The sequence below is a fragment of the Clinocottus analis genome, unplaced genomic scaffold (assembly GCF_023055335.1).
Source record: "Clinocottus analis isolate CAN_PGR_092001 unplaced genomic scaffold, fCliAna1.0.p SCAF_2, whole genome shotgun sequence".
Taxonomy (NCBI): domain Eukaryota; kingdom Metazoa; phylum Chordata; class Actinopteri; order Perciformes; family Cottidae; genus Clinocottus; species Clinocottus analis.
In genome coordinates, this window is record NW_027175931.1 from 14030813 (window position 1) to 14057384 (window position 26572).

A 26572-nucleotide genomic window follows, 5' to 3' on the forward strand; every position below is an offset into this window, starting at 1 on the left:
CCACTGCCAAGGACAAGGCCAGGCTGCAGCGCATCATCCGCTGTGCCGAGAGGGTGATTGGCTGCAATTTGCCGTCCCACCAGGACCTGTTTGCTTCCAGGACCTTGAAGCGGGCAGGGAAGATTGCGGCCGACCCCTCTCACCCTGGACACAATCTCTTTGAATCCCTTCACTCTCTCCTCTGCACATCCCCCCACACATTCATAGTCACTCACCACTTTACCCATCACCTGTCACTTTCAGCAACCATGACCTCATTCCGTGCACTTTACTTCACCTTTACTCTTATTATTGTTATTATTATTGATCACTACCTTTATTTCTCTTTTTTTTAATTGCATTGCTAATTATTTACTGCATATTTACTGCACCTTACTTATTTACTTACATTGTACTTATTACTTGTTTATCCGAATTTTATTTTATACTTTCTCTTGTATAGTTAAATGTTCTCTGTTGCTGTTGCTGTTGTTGTTGTTGTTGTTGTTGTTGTTGTTGTTGTTGTTGTTGTTGTTGCTGCTGTGATGCACCTTCCGCCAGGACAAATTCCTCGTTTGTACCTACTCACGTGGCAATAAAAAAGTTTCTGATTCTGATTCTGATTCTGTGGTAAGTTCTTTTCAGAGATAGATGTAAAGCAATAGTTCAAAATGTTGCTTTCTGGTGGAGAGTTAGATGACTAGTTATCCTTGATTGTCTATGTGGCCAATATAAGACATGCAACTAGTGAACTGAGTGTTATTGTGAATGTCCAATGAGGCAGACACGATTATAAAACTGTTAAAACTAATGTCTTAGTTCAAACCTGTCTGCAGAACAGTGCATTCTAAAAATGGTTTGGTACAATTAGGTACAAGTCAATAACCTGCAGCTTATTGTCTTATATATTACATATATGATTTTAATTAAACACTGACGTTTGACCTCACACTGACCTGATAGACTGATACAATCGTTAGGGGTCTTTACTGACCTTTCATGTTTTCATACTGAGCCTGACTGAAAAAGGTGATTGTAATATTTAAATATCTAAATGTGCTCTTTGATCTTCAGCGTGAGGATGTCAGGTAATGTGCTGTTGTTTCTTTTCCGTCCTTTCATGACTATTAACGATCAATCAGATGAGAGTTCAAAGAGAGGATTGATGCTGTTTATCCCTGACCTCTTCCGTAAGAGCTCACGTCACATCACTGGAACCCAATCACAATTAACATAAGATCATATTTAAATTTCCTGCATTTTATTCTTATAGTGTTCTTCTAACTTTAGACATTACTGTGTTTCCCTTGCCGTACATTTAAATGATACAACTGTGAGGATTGACTAAATGAAAATAGGCAAGCCTGTGTACGTTCCCTTTTTTAAAGTGTAAATAAACTGTAACATATTAAAAGTATTAAGATGACAGTATATGGGAAGGAATTAGTGTGTTTGTTCTTTACACCATAAAATAATTCAGATCATCTTGAACACAAATATTAAAAAAAGCAGACGGTGGTGACAGAGAACAACATAAACGTTTGTTTCATTTGGTCAGAATGTGATGAACAGATTCTGCATTCGTTAAAACTGATTTTCAATTATCATGCATGAATCTGTCAGCAACAGGACAACATTTTGGGATAGGCAGCATTGTGCTTTCTGTTAGTAGTCCGAGCAGTATTGATCACAACAAATCCTCTGTAGTGGATGCAGGTAAACAGTCCAAGTGGAGAGCAAACAGGTTTTGGCCCAGATATCCAGCAGCTGCCCCGCAGTCACATAAATAGTCCCTTAATGACCCTTGAGGTTCTCCATATTGTCAGACTGGTAGCAGATTGTCTTGATATTAGGCCACGGGTGAATGTTTCTCACTTTTGTAAAAGCTAGTTTCCATTTACTCTGCATGTGTTTTATTAAGTCTGCTGTTACGTTTCATTAAAACATCCTCAAACTGCAGAGGACAACTAATACTTTTAAGATTATAACATGTAATTGTTTCCTCTTTTTTTTTTAAAAAAAAAACAGCTTTTAAATCCCATATCACAGAACACAATATATGGCTGAAATATTTGCTAAATTGTTATTATGATTATAATTATTCTGTGGGTTTTCTTGTCATTCTATGTACTCTATTCCATCTTATTTTCATATTTCTATTTTTGTTGATTATATATTTCCTTTAAGTATAAAATTTGTATCATATGTTTATTAATAAACAGACCTACATATAATTAAGAAAAAAAAACATGTTTACACCCACATGGAACCAAATAAAAGTATTTTCGATGAACAACGTGCGCGTGCACGTCATCCTGGCGTTCGTGAATCTCTGCTCATGACGTCGGCACCAAGGTGTTTGAAGTGAAGTGCAAGTTAACACCCGATGTGATAATCAATTGAACCAAACAACTGCCTCCACTTTAAATAAAGAGTTTCCATCGGCAGTCCTATCATGTCGTCATCCTCCCGTTCACAGGATCAGGTTCAAGAGTTCAAATCAAAGTCCAGATCTCGTTTCATGTCTGATTGACGTGAAGCCATCTGACTGATTGAAGCCGCATTAGCATGTTAAAGGTGTCAGGTGTTTGATGGACTCGGTTTAAAGCGGGACCCACAGGTCCTCCTCTAAGGTCCAGTAGCTTCTGGGCATCATGGACGGGAGCAGAGTGTCGAACTTCAGCATCGAGCGCATCCTTTCCTCGCAATTCGGCCACAGGCCGTCAAGGATGGAGTTTTCACCGGGCTTGTACCTCCAGGGGGTCCCTGCCGTGTTCAGTCGGGACTCCGGTGACCTCTGGCCTCCTGCTTCTGCCCCAGCGCCGGGCTGTCTGCAGTACCGAGGGATGGGCTTCGGCGAGGGGTTCTACCCGTACAGAGCTGGCCTCCATCACACGGAGCTCTCTAGCATTTACCCAAATCCTGGAGTTTACGTGCACTTCAGCGGCCACGATGTAGCAGGTATTTCTATTTCAACTTCAAATGTTTGCATAGCTAAACTTGTACTTTAATTTAGATTTATTTTTGACAAATTTAAATGTTAGTTTTAGTTCATACATTTTGATGACTTGACTTTTCACCAGATGCTCAGCAGTTGTCGGAGTTCAGTGGTTACCGTCCAGTCGGGCTGTCCGCGGAGCCGCAGCCGCGCCAGAAGGCCCGGATGAGGACGGTGTTCACCGACAGCCAGACCAAGCGGCTCGAGTCGCTGTTCGAGCTCACCGACCACCCGACCATAGCAGCGCGCGCAGAGCTGGCGAGGAGCAGCGGGTTGAGCGAGGAGACTGTCAGGGTGAGTCCGACGGAACGACTCATTGTGGGAAAGAGACGGATGCGTAAAACCCCTCTATGATGTGTAAAATGTTTCCGGTTGCATTTTACCCACTAATCTTCCAAGATATCCCGAGAATATTTGTTTTACTATAATGCGGGGAAATATTTTATATATATATATATATATATATATATATATATATATATATATATATATATATATATATATATATATATATATATTATTATTATTATTATTATTATTATTATTATTATTATTAATAATAACGAATTTAATTTGTTCTTCCTAAAAAAAAAGACTCAAACCCAGACTTAATAAAATAAGGACGTTTTTGTGGGTGTCTGTCACTCAATAGGGATTGAATTTTGCGTTTGATATTCAAACTTTAAATCTGCTAACGACTCTCCTCTCCGTCTGTCTTTGTGTTTTCAGGTGTGGTTTAAGAACCGCAGAGCCAGGAGGAAGCACCAGCACAGTCAAACGTCAAATCCCTCTCTCCTTCCCAAAGCACTGGAGTAGAGAAGAAGTGCTTCACCTCATTTCCCTGAACCCGACCACCTGCAGTGTCGTGTGCAGGCACTTTCGCCTTCAAAGGTCAAAAGGTCACCTTTAGTGCCCTTTCTAGCTTTAAATTATGTTGTATTTTTATGTAAATTATTGAAATTACCATGAGGGTTTGTAACTTTGAGTCATTAGAAAATAAATGCAATTGAAATCAAGTCAGTCTCATGTTATTTTTATTGATTTTAAATTGAATAGATAAATCCAGTAATTATAATACATATTAGGGAGGGGAGGGGGTTAGACTTTTAATATTACAACTGTTTGCACACATTTGAACAATTCAATATTAGTTATTTACTATAATAACTGACCTTGAGTGCACATGTACATCAATAATCTCTTGACTGTAAAACAATTGTGTGCCTGTTAATAGGTTTATTATAAGTGTAGAAATCTCAAAGCTGTTTTCATTGTTTTAAAGGCCAGAGTGTATTAACATCAATGAAAGAATCATTGACGTGAACATCCAAAGAGGTGACTTACACCTAAGACTTAGTAGGAAAGACATTAATTAAGAAAAGTTGATCTGCATGACAAAACATATTTCAAAGCAAAGCGTTGTCAGATCTACATTTAGATTCAGATGTGTACAGTTTATGTTACAGCTGTAGTTATTTTACAGATCAGTGTTTACAATAGTTAAAATGAGCATTTCTAACCACATTGTTAAAACACGGCTTATTGAACTGGAAGCAATGGAGTAAGTCAAATATCCCAGTTTGAACCCCAGCCCTTATGCGGTGAAAAAATATTATGACGTCCAAAATCTAAGGCAATATCTAGTCTCATATCACTATATATATATATATATATATATATATATATATATATATATATATATATATATATATATATAGATAAATATATCCCCCATTAGTAATAATAATCAAATGATATACTACTGACAACAACAAAAAAGGTATTTCAGCTCAGAGACTGTTCAAATAAGAATTATATCTTATTACAGGTTACTTGCAGGATTCTTTAAGGGCCATAACTCACACTCAGAATCACACAACAAACTCGGTGAGAAGTGGAACCAGGCGTCTCCGACCTGACTCCCTTCTTGGGAGAGAGCGTGTCTTTAGACAGCCTCCTGATATGGAGAGAGGCAGATTGATGCTTCTTTATGCATTTCCTCAAGCAGGATATGCAAGCCTCTGTCTGGGGGAACACCCATTGTGATGTCTGACAGTGCAACATCACCTCTAATGGCATGCTCTCTTTATTTTCTTTCTTCTTTATTCCAGTGACACTACCTCCCTCAGGGGTCAACACGACTAGAACCTCCCAAATCTGCCCTGTTTATGAATGAACACTTCCGGACATTTTGAACAGGATGGAAGGAGGCAAGAGGAAAACATATTTTAGGAGAGTATTAGCCGACTGTTTAATTACGGAATTGATAAACTTAAATAAAATAGTTCTCTGTGAGTAAAAGCAATGGAAGGAGACGTAGAAAAACAACATCAAATTCTTTATTATATCCATAGAGTTGTCACTGTTATTATTAGAAGCATTTCCATGCTGCTGAGAATAAGATACACATATTGAAAGACCCCAACGACAAAATACAGAGAGAGAGGAGAGAGAGAGAGAGAGAGAGAGAGAGAGAGAGAGAGAGAGAGAGAGAGAATGCAGTGAGTATCTGAGGATGAAGCCTTTAGCTTGCCTCACTCACTTTAAAACAGGAATTACTCACACACATGGACTGCAACACACACACACACACACTACAAAACCAAGAACAAAAAGTACACTTAGGGAAGTTATCAAAATATAGGCTATATACTGTATATACTTAAGAAGTTTCAATGTTAAAACTGGTGAAACGAAAAACAAAAAAAACACAGTCCTTTAAATGGAGCAAATCTATACGACGGCATTTTCGAGCCAGTGTATGAGCAAGACTAATAATGAAAGAGCGGGGTAATGTTCAGAGGAAAAGCAAGGAGATTTCTTCAATTTCGTTTTACACTTTGAATGCTTGAGGAAACTGCTTGACTTTGTCTGTATGTTGTTTACAAATGTCCTCGACTGAAATGTATTTGTCACCCACAGGATTCTTTCATCAGAAAACTCAAAGATCTAAGATAAAGACATGTTCCTCACAATTTGGGTGTCACAGGTAACATGTTTTGTGATGAATGTTATCAAATGTATCCTTTTTCCATGTATGTACCTTGTATATACCCAACATCTTATTTTGAAAAACAAATGTCACATCTGTACCCTTCCACTAACTTTATCACAATAACCACTGATGCTGACTCTAAAATCAGATGCTCAGGTTGTGATGAGGTCATCCAACCCTGCGAACTTATGGTCGCTCGATTAAGAAAAAAACATAATATTTCCAAGTTTATTTTTCCTTTTATATTTGTGACTTGAATTTCAAAGAATTATGTAAATATACCTCCCTCTGGCTCTGGAAATATGATCTTTTTTTATTTACAATGGTCCTGATACACTGTTGAACAAATCAAGTAACAATATGGCATTAGGAATGCTCGAGTAACTGTAGTTTTTGAAATTATTCACTAGAGACTCACTAGTGACACTAAGTGGCCAAACCAGAAAAAGCTCCCCAATTACACAGCAGGAGGAACACTACGGGGGCTTCACTGGGACATGTTGACGTACTGGACTCTACTGCAAGCTTCTCCATCACTGCTCCACTGAGCTCTATATTCACCTGGGAAGAATGACTCTGTGGAGCTGCAACATTGATCAGCGAGCTGCAGCCGTGCATTTGGAGCGAAAAAATGTTCTGTGTAAAATAAAAAATGTATGTGAACGACAAAACGTAGGTTTACTTTAATGCATCAGGCTCTTTTGTTCAAGTGGGAGAGGCCTGCCAGGGGAAAGAAGGAAATAGTAGAAATGTAGGAATGTCAAGTTGAGTCATCTGCACATCGTCTTAAGATGAGGCTTTGCAGAACATTAAGGACAGTTCCAATAACCAATTCATGCAGGAGAATTTCTATAACTCAAACTAGAAAGCTAAAGAGTTACGTAAAATACGACTCGTAACATTGGATCTTTAATGTGTCATTTTCAAATTCCTGCTTTGAGTTCCGAAGCAAGAATGACGAGCTCTGGCCCGACTGGCCCAGGACGACAGCCGAGACAGTCTTCCAGAGGAGGGTTAAAAGGTCAAGAACCAATTTTGAGATGAAATTAAAATCCAAGATCTGTATTCTCAAAAAACAACAACTTTAGTTTGGCAAATTATCAAATCATAAAACCCCAAATAAAGAAAGAAAAGTATGTTCAATTTCTTTTTGCTGGGACTTTGTTGAAATGCATAAGAAGCTCCTGAGTGCGAGTATGGAGAGACATTAACACAAGAAGTACTTCCACACAGAGATAGCTACATGATTTACATATTGCTATTTCCAGTGATTCACACGTGGAGAGCGATTTCAACACCAAGCGAACACGCTCACGTTTAGATTTACTTGTGTTTTGTCTTTTCGCGTAAGCCCACATTCACAGAGGGAAGCGACGTGTTATTTGAATGGAGAAAGAGGGATGAGAGGAAAAAAGAGGAAAAACGCATACAGCAGAACTGACAAAGCGCCTCTCTGGACACCTGATCCAGGGTTTAGGGCTTTGTGAGGAAGGATGGAGGAGATGTTTGATAAGTTAACACAGAGCTGATATTTAAATGAAGCTTATTTGCAGACACAGCAACACAAAAGGAAACATCAGTATCACATATACAACACTTTGTTGCAGCAAAGAAAGTCATTGTTTTGGGTCTGTTAGCACTTTTGGTTTACTACAGTGTGATTGCTGCTCTTGACAGCAATTCCATAATATAGTGTATTTTAACTCTAAGTAAATCGCAATACAATGATTATTAATACCTGCTGCAACATCTATTAACAACTACGTTGGCTGAATCTTTTTTTTTCTTTTTCTAAGTGATGAATCCATAACTCAAATACAGCTATTTGCTCAGATTTGTAGTGAAAGAGATCAACTCTGATTTACTGAGATGAAATGTTGGCATCGCATTAACTACAGAGCAGGAAATATCATTTCATAGAGACCAAGAACCAAGGTTAAATTATGCCTGTCGCATACATTTGAAAGATCCAAAAATATGATTGTAACACTATGATAAAATATAAAATGAAAAGTTGTTCAATAACCCTGTTTTCTGAGATTAAAGCATCCAGGTGATGACACACAGTCTGGAGTTACGACGGCTTTAGGGTAAATGTATTTGTCTCAGGTGAGACGAGCGGCAGCCAGATGGAGATCCAACACGCCAACAATTTAGTACTTGAAGCACTGAACCAAATGTTTCTTGACATTAAGTGTGAGGTCTTCAGAAGACCAGTTCTTCTACTTGCGCTCTTGCAACCGCCCGGCAGCCGAGTGGCTTCTCTAGTCTCACAGTAATGTGCAATTGTGGAATTTATTTGGCAAACGTTATTGTTGTGACTGTACAACATGGGTGAAAGCAGCAGCATTAATTCCGAATTTTAAGCTACAGCTGGTGGCCAACCACCAAAAATTGGTGCGACCCAAATCACGCGGCAGCAAAAGCCAAACATGCAGCAGCAAAAAGTGATGTTATGTGGTTTCTGTTGGCTCAAATAAAGCGACAACTTGTACAAAGCTTCGGCGATGTGATGAGAACGAACATTATAGGTTGATTGCTTTAGGTCAGTTTCATGAAAGGAACTCAGGACATTTTGATCAGATACAAGGCACTATAAATTTTGCTATAGACTGGCTAAATTAGAGTGATTCGGGCTGAGAGCACGAGAGAAGAGGGGTGGGGTTTCACCATGAGAAGTCTGGCTGACAGTGAATGTCTGAAGAGACGAAGAGGGAGGAAAGCCAAAGAAAAGGAAAAGATGAAGATAGAGAATAGTGGAAATATGGGCCTGGTGGAGAAGCAGAGGATGAAGAAAGAGGGCACGGTTAGGACTGCATCTCGGCACGCAGCATCCACGGAAACCAACAGCAAAATAGCAACCTGGAGGAGAAGAGGAGATAAGGACAGAAAGAAAGGTGAGCGTGCAGAAGGAAGTTGGAAAAAGACGAAAGACAGGAGGAGGACGAGGAGGATGAAAGAGGAGGAGGGTACAGTGGTTTTATTAAAACTCAAACAGATGCAGGTATTCATGTCATATTGGAGTTAAAGTAATTTCTTTAGTTAAACAGCAAAGCCAAACATGTTCATATGACATGGTACTTGATAATAAAATTTCGATCACATCAACTACAGTCCACTGTACAGGGCAAGTAAACACATCTAGGTGTAGTGCTTTATTACACAGCCAAGTCTCATTTATTAAGATACCTCCGATGAGTAAAATTGTATGAATATTGAAAAGTAAAGTCCTGCAATGAAAATGGCTTTTCAGTAAAAGTAACTTGAAGTCTTTTGAGGTAGAGCATGTCCCCTGTGAGTGTTGAAGTGCATGCTGATGGATTACTATCATGATGATAGTACTATTACTAGTGTACATAGCACTTACAATTGAGGTTGAGCTCATTTTAAATAAATTGTAAAGTGACTTTTGCTGACAAATAAAACATCTAAAGGAGTAAAAAGTGCAATATTCCCCTCTAAGATGTAGTGGAGTAGAATTATAAAATGGCATTAAATGGAAATATTTTGGATTGAAGTACCTTAATAAATCTACTTAGTTATATTCAACCACTGCCACATCATACTCATACAACCATCGTTACCTCATCCCGCCTCCCATGACAAGAATGCAGCACAAACTTTCAAGGGGCTTTTCAATATTTTGGGCTATTGTAAGGCAGAAGGTCAGAATGCAGTCTCTGTGATCTCACCTGGATATGGAGTTCTCAGATGTCAGGTCTTTAGGAGAGCGCATTGTGTTGAAGTTACGCTTTGGCTGTGACACTGGAGGACACAAACAAAGAACAAGCGGCAGTCTGTGAGTGATAATTTAAGGGTTTATATAAAAGGCACTGAGGTCATAACACAAACACAACCCAGTGACGCTGGCTCCAGTTACATGGACGTGTCCGTTGGTCCTTCTGAGGTACTGTTCAAGGTTTCATTGTCCTTTTACAATAAGGGTTGCCTGCTGTTTATTTAGTTGTAGCCCCCCTCCACGCTACACACACATAATGTACAAACACATATTCAAATATGTAATTTACAATTATAATTAAAATAATTAATAACACATCGAATAGAACAAACTTTATAAATGCAGCACTGAAGTAAGAACTAACAAGAACAAATGAGTTAAACACATATCATTTTTTGGGGTTCATTGCAGAGCATGAGAGATCAGTGGTACTTACTGGTGACTTGGTGGACTTTCTTCACCATGGAGTTGTCATTCTGGAAGCCTTCCTTAGGACCTCCAATTCTGATGAAAACAGTTAGGCGTTCAGAGACTTGAAGATACTGCCAGAGGGAACTTCTCATAAGAAGAACATTTGATTAAACTCGTACCTCTGGACCCGGGAGGGCGGAGCAAACACTCCATATTTGGGCAGGCAGCTGAAGTAGCGGACTCCAAACACCGAGCCGTCGTGTTTTCCAGTGGCCTGATCCAATTCGATGCCAAACCAGTAACCTGTAGGGACACAGATAGCTCGGGTCACACATCAGTAAAGCAGGAGCACTGTCACCTTCTCAGGACTGAAGGAAACGTCCAGCAGAAGAAGGAGGAAACAAAAGTGTCTCATCATTCTTAGATTCTTCACGAGTGATAAAAAAATAATAATGAGTAGGGAGACCTGGTGGTTCTAATAGCAAAGTGGAATATGATGGTATGTTAGCATGTTAGCATTAGTTACTATTGCAGCAGTGCAGCTTAGTTCACATACAGTTTAGCATTTGTTAGGCCAAAGGAAGTGTTTTAAAAGGATCTATTCCCACTCAATCAATAAAACCATAACAGTAATAACACAACAATCTCAACATGTTACTTTATTACAACCAATGTTTTTGTCATTTTACATATTTTTATGATAATATGATAAAATTAAAATAGTTTTCAAATTTCAACCACTATATATTTTTGATTCAGATCAGCCTCAGATGATGAGCAAACCATCTACCTGGGGCGAAGTCGGTCTTCCCATAGAAGCGGACGATGCCGTGTTTCTGTCCGGCCACCAGGACCTGGTCTCCAACTTCCACATTCAATCCATCCGGATCCAGACTGGCTACTGACGACTTCTTCTTCTGGGCTGAGGACGCACGCCAGACAAACATTACACTGTATCACACAGATCCACACCTGACTTATCAGGAAATCATGGATTAAATGTTCCATTGTAAAATGCTAGTTTGAGAAACATTATATTTGACATTTGCTAATATATATTCCACACACAGACAACATCAGAGCAATGTTACCTTTCCCTCTCTCCTTCTTCCCTTTATCCTTCTTGGCCTTCCCGGTGAGGCGAGAGGCCAGGTCCATACGAGGAGTTCTGGGGGTGGTGGTGACGGATGATGATGCCAGATCCATGGCTTTGGAAATCTTTGACACTGGGGCGAAAATGCCTACGCGGCAAAAAAGACTCAATGAAACGTCAAATCCGGCAGACAGCAACATCTTGCTTGGTGTCTTGAATAAGGAAGTGTTTTAGGGACTGGCTCCCGAGCCCCCCCTGGCTCCCGAGCCCCCTGGCAGCAGACGTTACCTAGTTTAGGAGGACAGATAAAGTAGCGGACACCGCCCACACTGCCATCGTTCTTTCCCTCTGGCTCGTCAAGCTCCACGCCGACCCACTGACCGCTGGCAAACTCTGTTGTGCCACAAAACCTGAGAGTGCCGGACTGAGAGAGACACACAGAGAGGAAGTTAGAAGTTTGAGGTGCTTCAGAGATTCACTAGGTGAGGCTAGGTTGCATGGAGGCGGATGATCTGTGTGTCAGCTGCTGTATTTTTATGAAAGGGAAAGGGAGGAGCCGTAGGGTGTAGGTCAGTTCAGTTAGTCTACATTTCTGGCCGGCGCCCGGTCCAACCAACCTGTCTGAGGTTTGCAGGCGGGTTGTCGTCTCTGCTCTGGTCTCTCTGGAGCTACACAGTGAGAACACACTGTTCAGAGCTCATGCATTGTGAGAGTGTGAAGGACAGAAGGCAGCTATCACACAAAACAAACCCGGCTTCAATTCACTAAGAGCAAAGCGCCAAAAATGTCATGTTGATTTTTTGATGACCCACCTATTTAACTGACAGCAAGAGTTTTTTTGTTGAAATGTTCAATGCAGTACAGATATTGAACTACGTCCTTAAAAAACGTTTGTCCAGCAGAAAGCACTGACAAGCTGACTTAATTGGAAGGATGGGTCAAATAAACACAGGACTTTCACACAGGAGGCCGCAGTATGTGTCTGTACCATAGTTTTGTTTGGTAACTTATGTACTTTACGGTTATGGAACACACATCCTTATTCTAACCCCAATCACTATCATTTCCTGGACCTAATTTTGTTGCGTAAGTAAACCTAAAAACTGACATTGAAAGGTTTTTTCTTTAAAAAGAGTGTATGCATGTGAACACAAAATTAATTTTGAGAAGATACGATGCATGCACAATGGAAACTGACCAGCCATGCTGACCGTTTCTAAAACGGACATTAGATTTAATTTGTTACTGACTGGTTTACTATGAATGCCTTTGATTGTCTGAAAGTGTTTCCCATTATCCCCATATAAACATTTAGCTCATTTTGGAAGGGCTATAAATACTTTCTAACTTGGTTCAATAATATGTTGCACACCTAGTTTCATCCAAGCGAGTCCAGTTACCATTGACTCAGCACATACAGCCATACCAACATAATTCATATATTATAAGTTGGTGTAGAGATAATCAGGCCTGAGTGGACGCAGCCCAAAGTCTTGCTTAAAGACATTTCAGAAGGATGATCCCCCTGCTCACTCCCTTGTACAGTACACTGTATGTGTTATTTCATATCCTCACAGGCAAATGTATACTTATAGAACACGTGGCTGTAAAGAATAAAAGGCAAATGCAAACATGCCCCATATGTTCATGTGAATATGGTAAAGACAACTGAGGCTCAGGTTCAAGCCGACGGAAGCTTTTGTAACCTGTACCTTTAGTTCTCTGGGTCCATTGATTCAACTTTAAAATACAAACAACATTGCTGGTAATTGGTCATGTTCCTCTCTGGCTGCGACCACAACATATATGACTGAGGAATGGTAAATGGACGTATACTTGTATAGCGCTTTTCTACTCCGGGCACTCAAAGCGCTTTAACCCTACATGTCACCGTTCACCGGTTTACCCATCCACACCCACATACACATACAAATGAATACACATACACTGATGGCTGACCATCAGGACTCTAACTAATCATCCATACCCATTCATTGGAAACAATTTCATTGACATCGACATGGACTAGCAGAGCCGGGGATTTAAACTGCCGATCCGCTGATTGAAGGACGACCCTGCTCCACCACTGAGTCACAGTCGGCCTAAGAAGCACCCTGTCAAGCTTTTTAATCCAGGGCAACCAGTGAAACCACCAGTGTAGTACTAATGCATAATGGAACTGTCATTCAGTACGACTGATGACCACTGTGTCTCTTGTTTCTGTCAACCGTTACATTACATCAGGGGTGTCAAACTCTTTTCACCCCGGGCCACATCAGCATCATGGTAAACAAACAAAAATGGTCATCATTTTTGAGAGCCATAATGCTATTCTGTATGGATCAAGCATTTCCACTAGTTTTAGGAGGCTCTATAAAGGCACACGTCTACATTTCTTCGCTGTAAAATCACTAATTAGGTCATCGTATGAGCTTCTGAGCCACTTCACTATTGATGCTGGTGACAGTAAGACCACTTAAGGCTGATTTATACTCGGGTTTTACGCAGAGACGCAAGCACACAAGACACACATGGCCGGCCTTGCATGGTCAAATTGGCCATTTTGCGTGCTTGCGTGTGTCACCCCAAATTTCCGACTATCCGTCGAAGCAACGCAAGCCCACAAGGCTGTGATTGGTCCGCTAACCACATCCTTTCTGAGTCTCGCATTTCCGGTTTTATAGCATAATACCGCTGTTTTTAAAAGCCATAGCAGAAACACAAACAATGGATCCCGTTGAAGAACGTTTGGCTGAAGAGGTCCGCAAATATGAGCATTTATATAACCCGTCTGACGGAGTGTAAGGACACGCAGATAGAGGTGAATTCCTGGAGGGAGATATTGGGGAACGTCGGTGTGCATGTCGACTCTTAAAAGGTCGTTGCGCCACCTACTGTTCTGGAGTATGGAAAACGCATCGGAACTATAAACCAAAACGAGTCTGTCAATCCGACTGCGTGGCCAGCAGCAGTAGTAGTTGCAGAAATATAATTCAGCCTTTAGATGTCCCTACCCAATTGTTGAACGCAGGTATGTTTTAATGAGCTTTAGTTTTGAAAAACGTCGCTCAGCAGAGGCTACTGTAACAAGGAGAGTCAAAGCGCCAGGCAGATTACACTTAATTGTTATATTTTTCTCTTTTCGTATTTGTCGCGGCGCGTATTTGTTGTTGTCGTCGTCTCCCCTCGGGAGCCGTCAATATATATATGTCGCTATACATGGGATATATATGTCGCTCTTGCCTGTCTTCAAAACTTGAGAGCCCTGCTAACATTAGCAATAACGTCAGCTAGTTTGAGGTGTATGCATACCCATTACATTAGCAGCGCACATTTCCTGTAATTAACAATGATTAAGCATGGACTGACCTGAAAGAGATGCACAGGTATCATTTCGTAGTTTCTTTTTTTTCCTTTTTTTCTGACCCTGACTCCCGTTGTCACCACTGAGAAGGACACCACGGCAAGCTTGGGAAGTTGAATGTGTATTTGTTTTGGGGGTGGCACCATCATAACTTTTTTTGAGCAATTAAATATATCTCTTGTTTTGCCTGTTTTGTGAAGCCTAAAAGGTGCCTAATATGTTTATACTAATCTCGGCATTATAATTATTATACCTACGAGGATTTTTTGTTGCATAATTTGGGGTGCTCCCCCTCCGGGTCTGGTGCCCTCCGCACAGCCCGTAGTGAACCTTATGGGAGCGGCGGTGCTGGGTGCCGGTGCCGCAATATGAGCTTGTTCCCAGTTTGAATATGTGTATCTTGCATTCAATACTGGACACACCTGTTCGCATTGCTGTGGAGACACTGCGCTCTAGTAGCGGGAAACACAATAGGCATGCAATGTGGGGAAATGGAGTTTTTAGTCCAAGCATGCTTTTGACCTATTTATTTTTAGACAATCAGACCTTAAGGCAAAGCTCTTGCGGGCCACATGAAATGACGTGGCGGGCCACATTTGGCCTTGAGTTTGACATATATGCATTACATGTTTCAACTGTGAGTCTGAAGCACTCACTAAAGGCTACCGAGGAACTGCTATATTTAGGAGATTTTCACAGACATGTTTTTAACATAACATAACTAGGTAATCTTTTCCTTTCTCTTTCTGGAAAGTGAATCAGAACCCTAGAGCATTCGTATTGGCGATTCCAACTGGATTCATGTTGCCTTCCTTTCCTACAGAGGACTTGCATCAAAGATGAGAGCTCAACAAGGACATTTCAATTGATTCCTATTCATTAAGGTATACATTGTCATAAATTTTAATAAATTGACAAGCTGAAATAATCAGACATGGCAGCCCTCTTGAGCAGCTGGTGCTCATCCTTCGCCCAGCCGCATTGATGATTGATTATTGGTTTATTTGGAGATTGTTTCCTGAACGTTCATGGTCCTAACCAAGTTAATCGGCTGTTTTTAAATACCCGCAATACATTTTCCCAACGCCCCTGATCCTCAGTTAGCCTCTGACCTTCATGTCGTCCAAGATCACGCGCTCCCCCAGCTTCAGCCCCAGCGAGGTCAGCATCAGGTTTCCTGGGATGTTGTCGTAGTTGCAGAGTGTGGCTCTAGGAAGGTTGCAGCTCAGAGGGACGGCGTCTAGCAGCAGCTGCATCAGTTCCTTGGCTGCCATGGCGGCCTCCGCCTTGTCCAGAGTCATGTCCATCGGGTCGGGAACCACCTCTCCTGGAACCTGACCCTTATCGTTCTGCAGAGAGAGAGGGGGAGGGGAGGGGTTAATGATGATTATCCACAGGCCACCAGAGGGAAAAGAGAGTAAGGTATTGAGCCGAACCAGCAGAGGAGTGTAGAGAAAACAAATGATGATCATCAAGCTCCAAATTGACTGTCACCTTGCAGAGGTAAAGTTAAAGAAAGTGTTTTTACCCGGACAATGGGATTGGCTCCATGCTCAAGGAGACATTTGACTGAACCCAGACAAAGGTTGGAGGCAGCGATGTGGAGGGCTGTGCCATAGTGGAAATCACTGCAGGTGGAGTTCAACACTGCGAAGAAACCAAAAGAAGAACACATCTGGACGAACCACTCCTCCTGAGCTTGAGAGCGTGTGTGTGTGTGTGTGTGTGTGTGTGTGTGTGTGTGTCTGTGTGTGTGTGTGTGCATACCTCTTGGTTTGGTGGCCTTAAGCAGGATTCGGATCAGCTCTGGGACGTCGAAGTAGGCGGCATAGTGCAGAGCGTTCATGTTGGTCCAGCGGCTCCTCAGACTCACGTCGGCGCCCAGAGCGATCAGTTGGCTACTGAGACGGAGCGCGGCCGCCGGGTCACCTGCACACACAGGGAAGAGCAAGCTCAGGGGAGCAGAAGGAAACCCACGCCTGTCACTCCGCAATCCGCCAAGATCACGAACTGGGCTGATGTAGGACTTGATCTCTTTGTTCTTTGGAGTCTTTTCACTAAACCCTACCGGGATGTGTGTGCCTTCCTTTCACTGATTACGTTCCTACACATTCTGCAGTGTGGCTGATTAGGGTAGTGTCAGATGCACTGGATCCATATCAAATCAATCTCTTACCAACTCCATGCGCTCCGGCCTTACAGCTGTAGTGAAGCAGTGTCATGTCGGTCAAGCCGTCACGGTCGTTCACGTGGCAACCACGCTTCAGAATCTGAGACATTAAACCAGAGGGAGACGCGATCAACAATTTAAAGACCAATTAGCACAGATTCACACACCTTCAGAGTGTTGTCAAAGTCACAACTCCAACATCTAAAATACATATTTGTCCTCTGCTCTCAATGAGGTCCGAGAGTTAATCAGGTCATCGCTTCAGGAAAGAGACACTCCTATTGAGCTTCAGGAGGTTATCATTTATTTCAAAACATTACATCTTTGTATAAAGAAAACTTGTTTTTTCTTTTTTAATTGTTATTTGTAAATCCAGCTTTAATGAGTTTATTTTTTTATTTATTGTATTCAATATTTGTATTAGCTTGTTAACAAATGAAACCCAATAGAAACAGTGTAAACCTCCTATTTAATAAGCTGAAATGCCTCGTAAATATTAGATTTAATTTATTTGTTGGGCTGTTGACAAATACATTGTTCTCATATCTACAACTTTTTTTCTTCTCTCTGATGCTCATTACTTATGAACGATAGCCACAGTGTTGGGCTTATCGGAGAAAAGCTACAAAAAACAGTTTTATAGGTTTTCCAACATATAGAACAGAAACTGAAGCTCTTGACAATAAATTTACAACCAAACAAATAACCATCCGCTGACTCATGGTAGACCCTCAACGACATTCCCTCGAGTCTCTCTCTGCACCACTTTCTCTCTGCTCCGTCTCTGTTTTGAAGTCCACACAGCCATTTTATCTGGGTCAGCGTCTCTTTGTTTGTGTGTTGAAGGCCAGAGTGTATGGCCAAGAGGAATTTATTGGCAGAAATACAGGGATCTCAAGTGTCCCAAATTGAGCGTGACTGTCACTCATTTCGGTCTCAAGTCACGCACTCCCGCCACATCGTATTTCTCACGCTAAAAAAAGGCTGTTTAATGTGCCACAGCGTGCAAACATGGCCTGGTGGCGATGCCCTCACCATGGAGGAATCAAGCACGTCTCCCCCGAATCCCCTGGAGGTCCGCCATGAGTTGCCACTCATCAGCCAATCAAAAAACAAAACAAATGGGCTACATCGAGTCCCAATCCGAAAAACGTATCTGTTGTATCTGTTGTATCTGGGTAAGTCGTTGTGACAGGCGGGACTAAAGCTATTTGTCGTCGCCGTCAACCCCACCTCCTCTCACCCCCATCAACGGCCCCCGGGCATACATGTCACACTTGCCTGTCTTCAAAACTTGAGAGCCCTGGAAATATAATTTATGTATAACTTCACTACCATGTTTCCACAGTAGCCCAAAAAGAATGCCTTTCACGTTTTTACTTTGAAGTGACATCTTCAACTTGATGGCATGAATACACCTAAAAGCTACCATAGTTCTGGAGGGGTGAGCAGAAGTGTATACCGACTCTAAGGCCGGCAATGCGGAAATGCAGTTAAACACAACTCGTTCAATGTTTGAGCCACAGCGTTAAGCTAGCCCCTGCAGCTTTACAATTAGCTGCTTTAGCTTTAACATGAACTTCTTCCCTTTTCCCCTTCCTCCCTCAAGCAAGTGGGTAAGAAACCTGCATGTCATATATGATCTGAAAAACTGACAAAGATAAACATGTGCTCTTTCACTCTGAGCAGGCTGGATTATTTTAACATACTCCTGTGTTAAATCTGATCACACTGATACAGAACTCTTGTGGTTGCCCGCCAGCTCTCATATTCAATCAGTTGCAGAACACAGAGCACTAACCTGCATGCAGAAGGTACTATACTATACAAATAAGGTTTAATTAAAGTTAGATTGGTTTTAACGGATTAAAAAACAGGATTTATATTGCAGAAGTGGAATCAACAACGGTTTGCTAAACTTATTTTATAAATGACTAAAACCAATAAAAGAGTATTGAATGTTTCTGTAAGTTGCCAAATAAATGAATTGTCTCACTATTTAACACATAATTGTGACTTTGAGAAGTTGATAAGCAAACTTGCACAAAACAGGGATGGAAGTGTTTCAGGGTGCTTGTGTTTATGGGTTCTCACCTCGTTGCCGATGACGTCGATCTTGTGCTGCACCTGTGGAACCCACTGACGCACGATGGCAAACAGCTCCGGGATGGTGGTCCGGGGATCCATGAGAATCTCCAAGCAGGCCGGGTCATTGGGGTCGAAGAAGGTGAAGGCTGGAGATGGATGGAGATGAAGAAAGTTAGCTGTAAACTCCTCTGGTTGCAAAATTTAATCAGATTGTATATAAGTTTCAAGTCTTCTTCAATAAAGCATGATGCTCATTTTGTAAATGATGGTCTAATTAGAGTCAAACACACCATGAAGCAGGCGGTGCTTTAGGGTTACAAGGTGAGTTACAGGTCTCTACCCTACCAGCTACACAAACGGTCACTTCTGTACATTAGTTGCAGAAAGCCAAGGTGGCAACAGCCGTAATCCAAGATGGCGAAAGCCAAAACCCTGAACTCAAGTCTTCAAAACGGCAGTCTTCAAATCTATGGGTCACGTCACCATGACTATGTCCACTTGTTACATACTGTCTATGCGTGTGTCACAGCTGCATCAGCTGTCCATTGTTTTGTTATAGCACACTGGCCAATAGAGAGAATGCAAGACACTTCCACATGGGCTTCCCTCCTCACAAGCGAAGATGGTCGCCTGGACAGAAAAAGGTACTTGGCACGTGTTTGGATGAACCATCTTGCAAAAACTAGTAAAGCCTTTAGTTCAGCCAAAATGTTATCACTCTGTATCACTGCTGGATAATAGAGAGGACATGCAGTATGTAATGCAGCTGGCCTGCTCTGATTTAGTCTAATGAATACCAATGAGCCTTTCGGCCACACAGGAGTCATTTCTAGAGCTTTCCAGAGCAACGAATCGATCAAAGCTGTCGCTAATCCTGTCCACTGACAATCCACTGAGGTCTATGATTTAGATTGATTCTTTACTTTTTACCACTCCGTGCTTCTCTCTGTGCGTTTGGTAGAGATGTGAAGCCGCATTGGAGATTCTGCTGAGGTTACCTTACTGTGGTTATGTTTTTACTGCTGTTGCTTTGTGGGAATAGAGGCCACACTTTGCCTGTAGACTGTTCATCCATAACATACAATACAAAACACTCTGGACAGAAGCCAACAAGTCCAAATTGCATGATATGATTTAAAGAGGATAACACTGTGTATTATTTTCTGCAATTTTAAAAATGCAAATGTCCCATTTTGTCTTTATAGAAATATCCAGGCGACATGACAAGGAAATCTTCTATATAGAGTGGTATTCAGTGACTCGATACACAAAATGTCTGTATCAGACAACATGATTTTAACGTGGTATGACAGCCTGTCGACTTTGGTTAGGGGTAGGAGTATGTATTGAAAGTGGTATGATGTATTTCAGCCCTTACGTAGACTGTACATAAGAAATTGAAATACTCAGAAGCTCGGCATTTAGGCCGCAACCATCTTTGTTTTTTGACCATTGCCATTTTGGCTTTGTGCACCCTGAGGTGACACGAGAGGGTGGGCTAAGTACAACTGAGTCACCGAAAATGTTACAATTAACTTTTATGAAACTGAAAGCACACTGTGAAAAGGTTGAAGCTGTAAGACAAACATGTGTAACTCCCATGTACGGTCTGTACAACGGCGCGGAAGCGACCTGTCAATCACATGACAGCCACACCCAAAGCATACCCAGCTTGACTCCTGACTCTAAATAGGACCAGAATCCTTTCAATGAGCATCATGATGTGTTGAAGAAGACTTGAAACTAGCGATTGAGACGGTAAACTCATGTTTACAATGTTTACTGAGGGAATAAGTCAAGAGATAGTCATTTTCTCAGAAACTTCTTTACAACCAGACTTCTTTTTGAACAGTCGCCCTTCCTCAAACGGTAATAGTCTTTAGGGATATAACATGGCAGTGTGTTGTATTAATGTTGTGTAACTGTATTAGGACGGGGTGTATTTAAGGTGGTACAACGTACTGTAGTCTTTGGGGAGCGGGGCCTGGGCAGAGGGGTGCACCATGGCTCGTCGGCGGGGCTCATGAATTGGACTCTGATACTCGGACACTGATAGCGGCTCGGGCTCTGGATCAGCGGCACATTCCTGTACGGCCAGTGAATCCCCCTCTTCCTCCCGCTCCTCTCTCCCCTCCTGGTCCCCCTCATCCTCTTCATCCTCCAACTCAGCCCTCTCCTCCCCCTCCTTCTCCTCTTCTAGCTCATATTCCTCCTCTTCTTCCTCCTCTTCCGTCAAGGCCTCATCCTCCTCTTTCTGGACTTTGCCCTCGTCCTGCTCCTCCCGGTCGTGCCTCTCCTTCTCCTGGACCTCCAGGTTCTCCTCTTTAGTCATGGTGAGGGATGCAGCAGCTGAGTCAGAGAGGAGAGAGAACACTTTCAATAATGCTATTAAGCAGGAACACAACATCCTCCACCAAATCACATCAATATACAGTGCCGTGTCTATGTATATTATAGGCTGCTTGTCTGAATATGAAAGCGTGGATTGAAGCCAGAGAGGACTCCAACTTGGAGCCAGGGAGAAAACTTGAGCAAAACACAGTGTGAAACAATGCACTAATCACGAAAGAAAGTAAGTTTGTTGGAGATGGACTGCTCCTCTTCTGGAAAGTAGACAAGAGCAGTTCAGGGGTGGCGAGAAAAAAATATGGTCAAGTTGGACAGTTTTCAGCTGCCTTTAAAGAATAAACAGGAAGTCACAGAAACAGTGACTTTTGGTTAGATTTGATCTGTAGGCTACTTGTAGTTTAGATTTATTCATGTCTTTGTTAATTTATATGTATATAAAAATGTGCATGTAATTGCATCCTGTTCTTTTTTATGTTTTTTACATTAATAAGCTTAATTATTATCAACCACACAATATATGTCTTTAGATTAAACCTGAAACTGATGGCCATCAATTGAGTGTTAAGTATCACAAGTACACAGAAAATGTATTTTACAGATTTTATACAATGCGTTGTATAAAACAATGCTTTTGGTGTGAAAAAAAAACCCTTAGAGTTGAGACGTCATCTCAAATAATCTATTTACTCATTTTTGTCAAGAGGTGCCACTATGCTGGACTGACCAGGGTGAATGGTCAGAGCTGTCAGGTTCTTCTGTGCTTTTGAAATAACTGCTAAAAGATGTGGTACAAAGGACAGCCACGTCCTGACAGATGTGTTTAAATGAATACATTGTTGCGTGTTTTTACAGTTTGCATTGTTACAGAAATGTTCAACAGGGTTCAACATTAAAAAAAACTCATTTAATTTACTTGATCAAAGTCAACCTTTGCAGAGAGACTGTTTTCACATTGTGCATGTGGGAGAGGTTTAAACCTGCTGCTGCATCATTTAAAAGAGATAGTCAGCCTGAAAAGTGCTTCTTTTTTTCAAACCTGAAATTATGCATCATCTTCATTTACTCTTAACCAATAACATATTGACTGATATTTACACATCTGAACAATTCTCACAAGTATTCCCTTTGTTATAACATCAACATTATTCAATGGACCATGTAGTTGCAGAGATAGCAAAACGTGTGTTTGGCAGTGTGTAGCATTCAATGTGTGACCGTGAGTATTGGTGGGAGGTCACACATTTTCACCAGCATAACTTTACATTAAACACATCGATCTGTTTAAATTGATTTCATGACACCTGTGAATTTGATTTGAAAATATGTGGTCCAAATTGCACAAAAGAAATCGTAACAAACGCAACATCTAAAAGCTTCAAGAAATGTGAAGACAACGAGTAGAAGGTTTGACCAAGCTGTAGACCTGAGACATAGATATGAAAATCATGATTTTACACTTATTTAAGATCATAATTGATCCCGTGGTTGATCTTGTAAAATCCTAGAAAAATATTAATCTAAAAATCTATAACTGAAAAGTGCTGCTGTTGGTTTAACCTGAACATCTGTGTTTTGTTTTGGCTGGAAACAAAGAGCCTGTATGGGGCCTCGTCATTCCATAATATGATACACTTCAAAACACAAGGGATGCACAAATATGGTCATGATTAATTTGATCAATTGTGAAATCAAGAATTAAAAAAGTTCAATTAATTTTAGGAACCAAACAAATTGGCATAAATCTTTGCATGAAAATCCCTATAACAAAACATTCCAACCCAAATATTACTCCGAAACTTTCCAAAAGGTTTTGCAGCGTAACAGCCCTCTAAAGGTAAGTCGAAACCTTGTGATCGATTGCTATGAGCAGAACCTTGAAAACCTCGATATCACAGTTCCTAATGTTGATTGAAAATATTTGACTCCGTTTGAAACATACGCTTTGAAACATTTGCAAAATAATTGGATTAAATCAGCTCTGCACTTCAATGGGACCAGACGCTGAAGTCCATTCGGCAGGCGGTCCTTCCGTCATCACACCTCCATTCCCTCCTCCATCATCGCACGTTTGAGGGAGGAGAGAAAGCCGAACACACACAGATGAATTTTATCTTGATACATTTTCCCAAGCGAAAGATTAAATGCCAATGATGAATGTTTATGAATCTAACTCGCCGATAGCCAGCTAACCATGATCAGTCACGAAGAAGAAACCAAATTCTTAATAGCGGTATGATTGACGCACCAGAGATCAGAAAGAAGCCTGTTCAACCAGTAACCGCCATCTTCATCTGCCTGCTCATATCTGAGGCTTGTCGCACACAGACTGAAATCATCACACCTCAAATGAAGCATATAAAAGGTCTCCATAGTGTGAGCTGCACTAGCAGCTCTTTTGTTTCTGCTACTGCCTATCTGCAGCATCAGCTACATGCTAAAGGCTGATTTATACTCGGTTTTACGCAGAGATGCAAGCACGCAAGACACGCATGGCCGACCTTGCGTGGTCAAATCGGCCATTTTGCGTGCTTGCGTGCGTCACCCCAAATTTCTGACTATCCGTCAAAGCTATGCGAGCCGTACGCAGCCCGCAAGGCTGTGATTGGTCCGCTAACCACACTTTTCTGAGTCTCATTTCCGGTTTCATAGCATAATACCGCTGTTTTTAAAAGCCATAGGAGAAACACAAACAATGGATACTGTTAAAGAACGTTTGGCTGAAGTGGTCCACAAATATCAGCATTTATATAACCCGTCTGACGGAGTATAAGGACACGCAGATGGAGGTGAATTCCTGGAGGGAGATATCAGTGAACGTTGGTGTGCATGTCGACTCTAACGGTCATTGCGCCACCTACTGTTCTGGAATATGAAAAACGCACAGGAACTAAAAATCAAAACGAGTCCATCAATCCGACTGCGTGGCCAGCCGTAGTTGGAGTTGCAGAAGTATAATTCAGCCTTAAGCTAACAGAGGTTATCAGTTACAAGGGTGTCATCTATTAAAAATGTCCCACTGTTCTCGGAGTAGATGTTTTGCGTTCACAAGAAACTAATCGTGTTCTGCTGAGATGACAAAAGAACGATGTGCTGCAGAAATGAGTCCTCAACTTGCCTCCCGTCCCTTGTTCCAAAGCCAATTGTTTTTCAGGTGTTTGTGGTTTGATGCCTGAAAATCACAAGAGATTTCAACATTTTCTTCCAAGATATAAACAATCAGGAAATTATTAAGGTTTCACGTGTCTGAAAAAGGCGGTTCTACGAGTGGCTAAATGAGGCTGAGAGTTATCAGAATCAGAATCAGCTTTTATGGCCATGTACATTCTCACATCCATGGAATTTGACGCTGGATTCTGCGCTTCGTACTTCTATTTATAATGTCGAACACCGTGTAAGGTTACACAATGAATATATTATTATGCAATGTGGCCGAATTAAAGTACTTTGAGTTGTTGGAAAGATGAGATCTATTCAAGTACAAGTCTATTTACCTTACACCTACCATTGTTTTCCCCAGTAAATGTTTTTTATTGAATAAATGGAGTTATTGCAGCAATATTGTAATGCTATGAGTATGAACAGACAGATAGATAGCATTGCTTTGATTACAATATAGTAATGGATGAGAGTGCAGAAAGATATATTTTGGATAATGATTTGTAATGCCATCTGTGGTAACTGAGAGTGAGGTGAGCTAGCTGACAAAATACACCTGAAACTTCAATATAACTATACTTTCCACAAAGCAACCAAAACCACCAGCAGTAGTTTGCTTTTAGGCTGCTTGCTTGTAGAGTTAGCATGCCAGCTTGTAGCGTCCTTCAGTGTAGGGACCAAAAACATTCTGATTTTCATAACACGCGTGTGTGTGTCAAAATCAAAAACACACGAGAGAAACATTGTGTGTCTGTATACAGTCGGGACTGAAATTGGGTGAACATCATGTTTGGGGTCAACATACAAACAGTGTGGAGCACACGGTTTAACAGAGAGGCCACCATCTTCATCCTCAGCTTCCATCCTTCATCTTCAGCTGTATCAAATAATTGCTAAATTGCAGTTATTGTCAAAGACTTGTTTTATTTAAATTGCTGCTCATCCACAAAGTATTTTTTGCCAGTGTCACTTTGTTGTGTTTGTCCCTGAAGTGGAAACTATTAATTTATATAGTATGATACATTTGTAAATTAATACTACTTTTTGGGTGAGCTTTATTAGGTTCAAACGGTATTCATATAATTTAGACCATATTTGCAATACTGGCTTTCAAATGAGCAGCGCAGTTCGTAGCAAGGATATGCTATTGTAGAGGATGAAAAATGGCACTATTGCAAATTAAATATGCTTTGAATGTGAACGTTCAGTTCACATCTTCCAATAATCGGTGGTTGTAAACCGTCTATTCTGTAAAGCCATGTTGTGTACTCGCAGGTCCTAAGAGACGGAGGGAGTAAGGAAGGCCAGCATCCTCCTCTTCCTCCTCGTCCATCCAGCCTCCATTTTACAACGAACCAGACCGGAGACATTAATCCCCAGAATAAAGCAGAATAAAACAGGACCGTGCAGCAACCGGGCTCAGTTCACAAGCAAAGCTTCCTGAGACGTTTGCGATCACAACTAAATGTAAAAGATTGGGACACGAACCGAACCCTCTCCGGTTTGGGGGCCAATGTGCGTATAAAGGGCAATATGCAGGGAGGGGGAGGGGTGGCGGTCGGGGGAGGGAACGCCCCGCTTCCACATTATGAAAACACTTACACACAAAACAAATAAATAAAAACGTGAACCGCTTCGGAATCGACCAGATATCAGGAACAAACGATGCTCGCGAGGAAGAGGCAGTGTCATATCGGGTTGTTTTGAACATCCCTGACTCAGCATCTCCATCTCTTCAGAAACAACCCGACACACAACAATCACATATCACGGACGGAAAACATGCAGTTAGGGCAGAGTTTGGTCTTTTTACCTGAAAACAAGCCGCTGGTTGTTCGGGAAGATGTGAACCTGTCTTCTCTCTGGTCCACAGCGGAAACAACACTGACGCCTCTCTCTCTCTCTCTCTCTCTCTCTCTCTCTCTCTCTCTCTCTCTCTCTCTCTCTCTCTCTCTCTCTCTCTCTCTCTCTGGCGTCATGTACTGATTTGAAAAAAGCATGAACGGAAGCTACCACTTTCAAAAATTAATGAACTGATGTGTAAAAAAACCACACTCTCCACAAATGTATTCAACTTCCAAAATACTCTCGACAATAAGACAATGAGATGGAGAGATACGATAGTAAGTGGGTCCGCCCACTTACTGACAAAAAGAAAATCTACTTAGAAGCGTGCAGGCATCAGACACGCAAGAGCAGTTTAAAGCAAGCAGGTTTAAAATTTGCAATT

General features: G+C 41.4%; 2 protein-coding genes across 3 annotated transcripts; one reads left to right on the forward strand and one right to left on the reverse strand.

Moving 5' to 3' along the window:
* Positions 1–2633: 2633 nt before the first annotated feature.
* On the forward strand, positions 2634–3793 carry dharma. Its single transcript, XM_068584072.1, has 3 exons — positions 2634–2940; positions 3063–3271; positions 3707–3793. The coding sequence occupies exons 1-3, from the start codon at positions 2634–2636 to the stop codon at positions 3791–3793; spliced, it is 603 nt and encodes a 200-aa protein (XP_068440173.1).
* Positions 3794–5302: 1509 nt separating this feature from the next.
* On the reverse strand, positions 5303–26253 carry clip3 (CAP-GLY domain containing linker protein 3). Of its 2 annotated transcripts, XM_068584417.1 has the most exons (15): positions 26156–26253; positions 20800–21186; positions 18844–18983; positions 16756–16849; positions 16347–16508; positions 16108–16226; positions 15692–15928; positions 11833–11883; positions 11504–11639; positions 11214–11363; positions 10913–11044; positions 10302–10425; positions 10148–10215; positions 9665–9737; positions 5303–8834 (listed from the first exon to the last, which is right to left on the reverse strand). In XM_068584417.1, exons 2-15 carry the CDS (start codon positions 21167–21169, stop codon positions 8780–8782), a joined length of 1911 nt encoding a protein of 636 aa, XP_068440518.1. In that variant the 5' UTR covers positions 21170–21186; positions 26156–26253; the 3' UTR covers positions 5303–8779. The 2 variants fall into 2 exon arrangements, with proteins under 2 accessions (XP_068440518.1, XP_068440519.1); XM_068584418.1 differs by lacking the exon at positions 11833–11883.
* Between the last annotated feature and the right edge of the window lie 319 nt (positions 26254–26572).

Bases quoted from the DNA above. Each gene is read 5' to 3' on its own strand.
- dharma (XM_068584072.1), top strand. From the start codon at position 2,634: ATGGACGGGAGCAGAGTGTCGAACTTCAGCATCGAGCGCATCCTTTCC. The intron at 2,941-3,062 runs GTATTTCTATTT...ACTTTTCACCAG, and splicing joins CAGCGGCCACGATGTAGCAG to ATGCTCAGCAGTTGTCGGAG. The intron at 3,272-3,706 runs GTGAGTCCGACG...TTGTGTTTTCAG, and splicing joins TGAGCGAGGAGACTGTCAGG to GTGTGGTTTAAGAACCGCAG.
- clip3 (XM_068584417.1), bottom strand. From the start codon at position 21,169: ATGACTAAAGAGGAGAACCTGGAGGTCCAGGAGAAGGAGAGGCACGAC. The intron at 11,045-11,213 runs GTAACATTGCTC...GTGCGTCCTCAG, and splicing joins GAAGAAGGAGAGAGGGAAAG to CCCAGAAGAAGAAGTCGTCA. The intron at 8,835-9,664 runs GTGAGATCACAG...CTTCTCCTCCAG, and splicing joins TCTGAGAACTCCATATCCAG to GTTGCTATTTTGCTGTTGGT.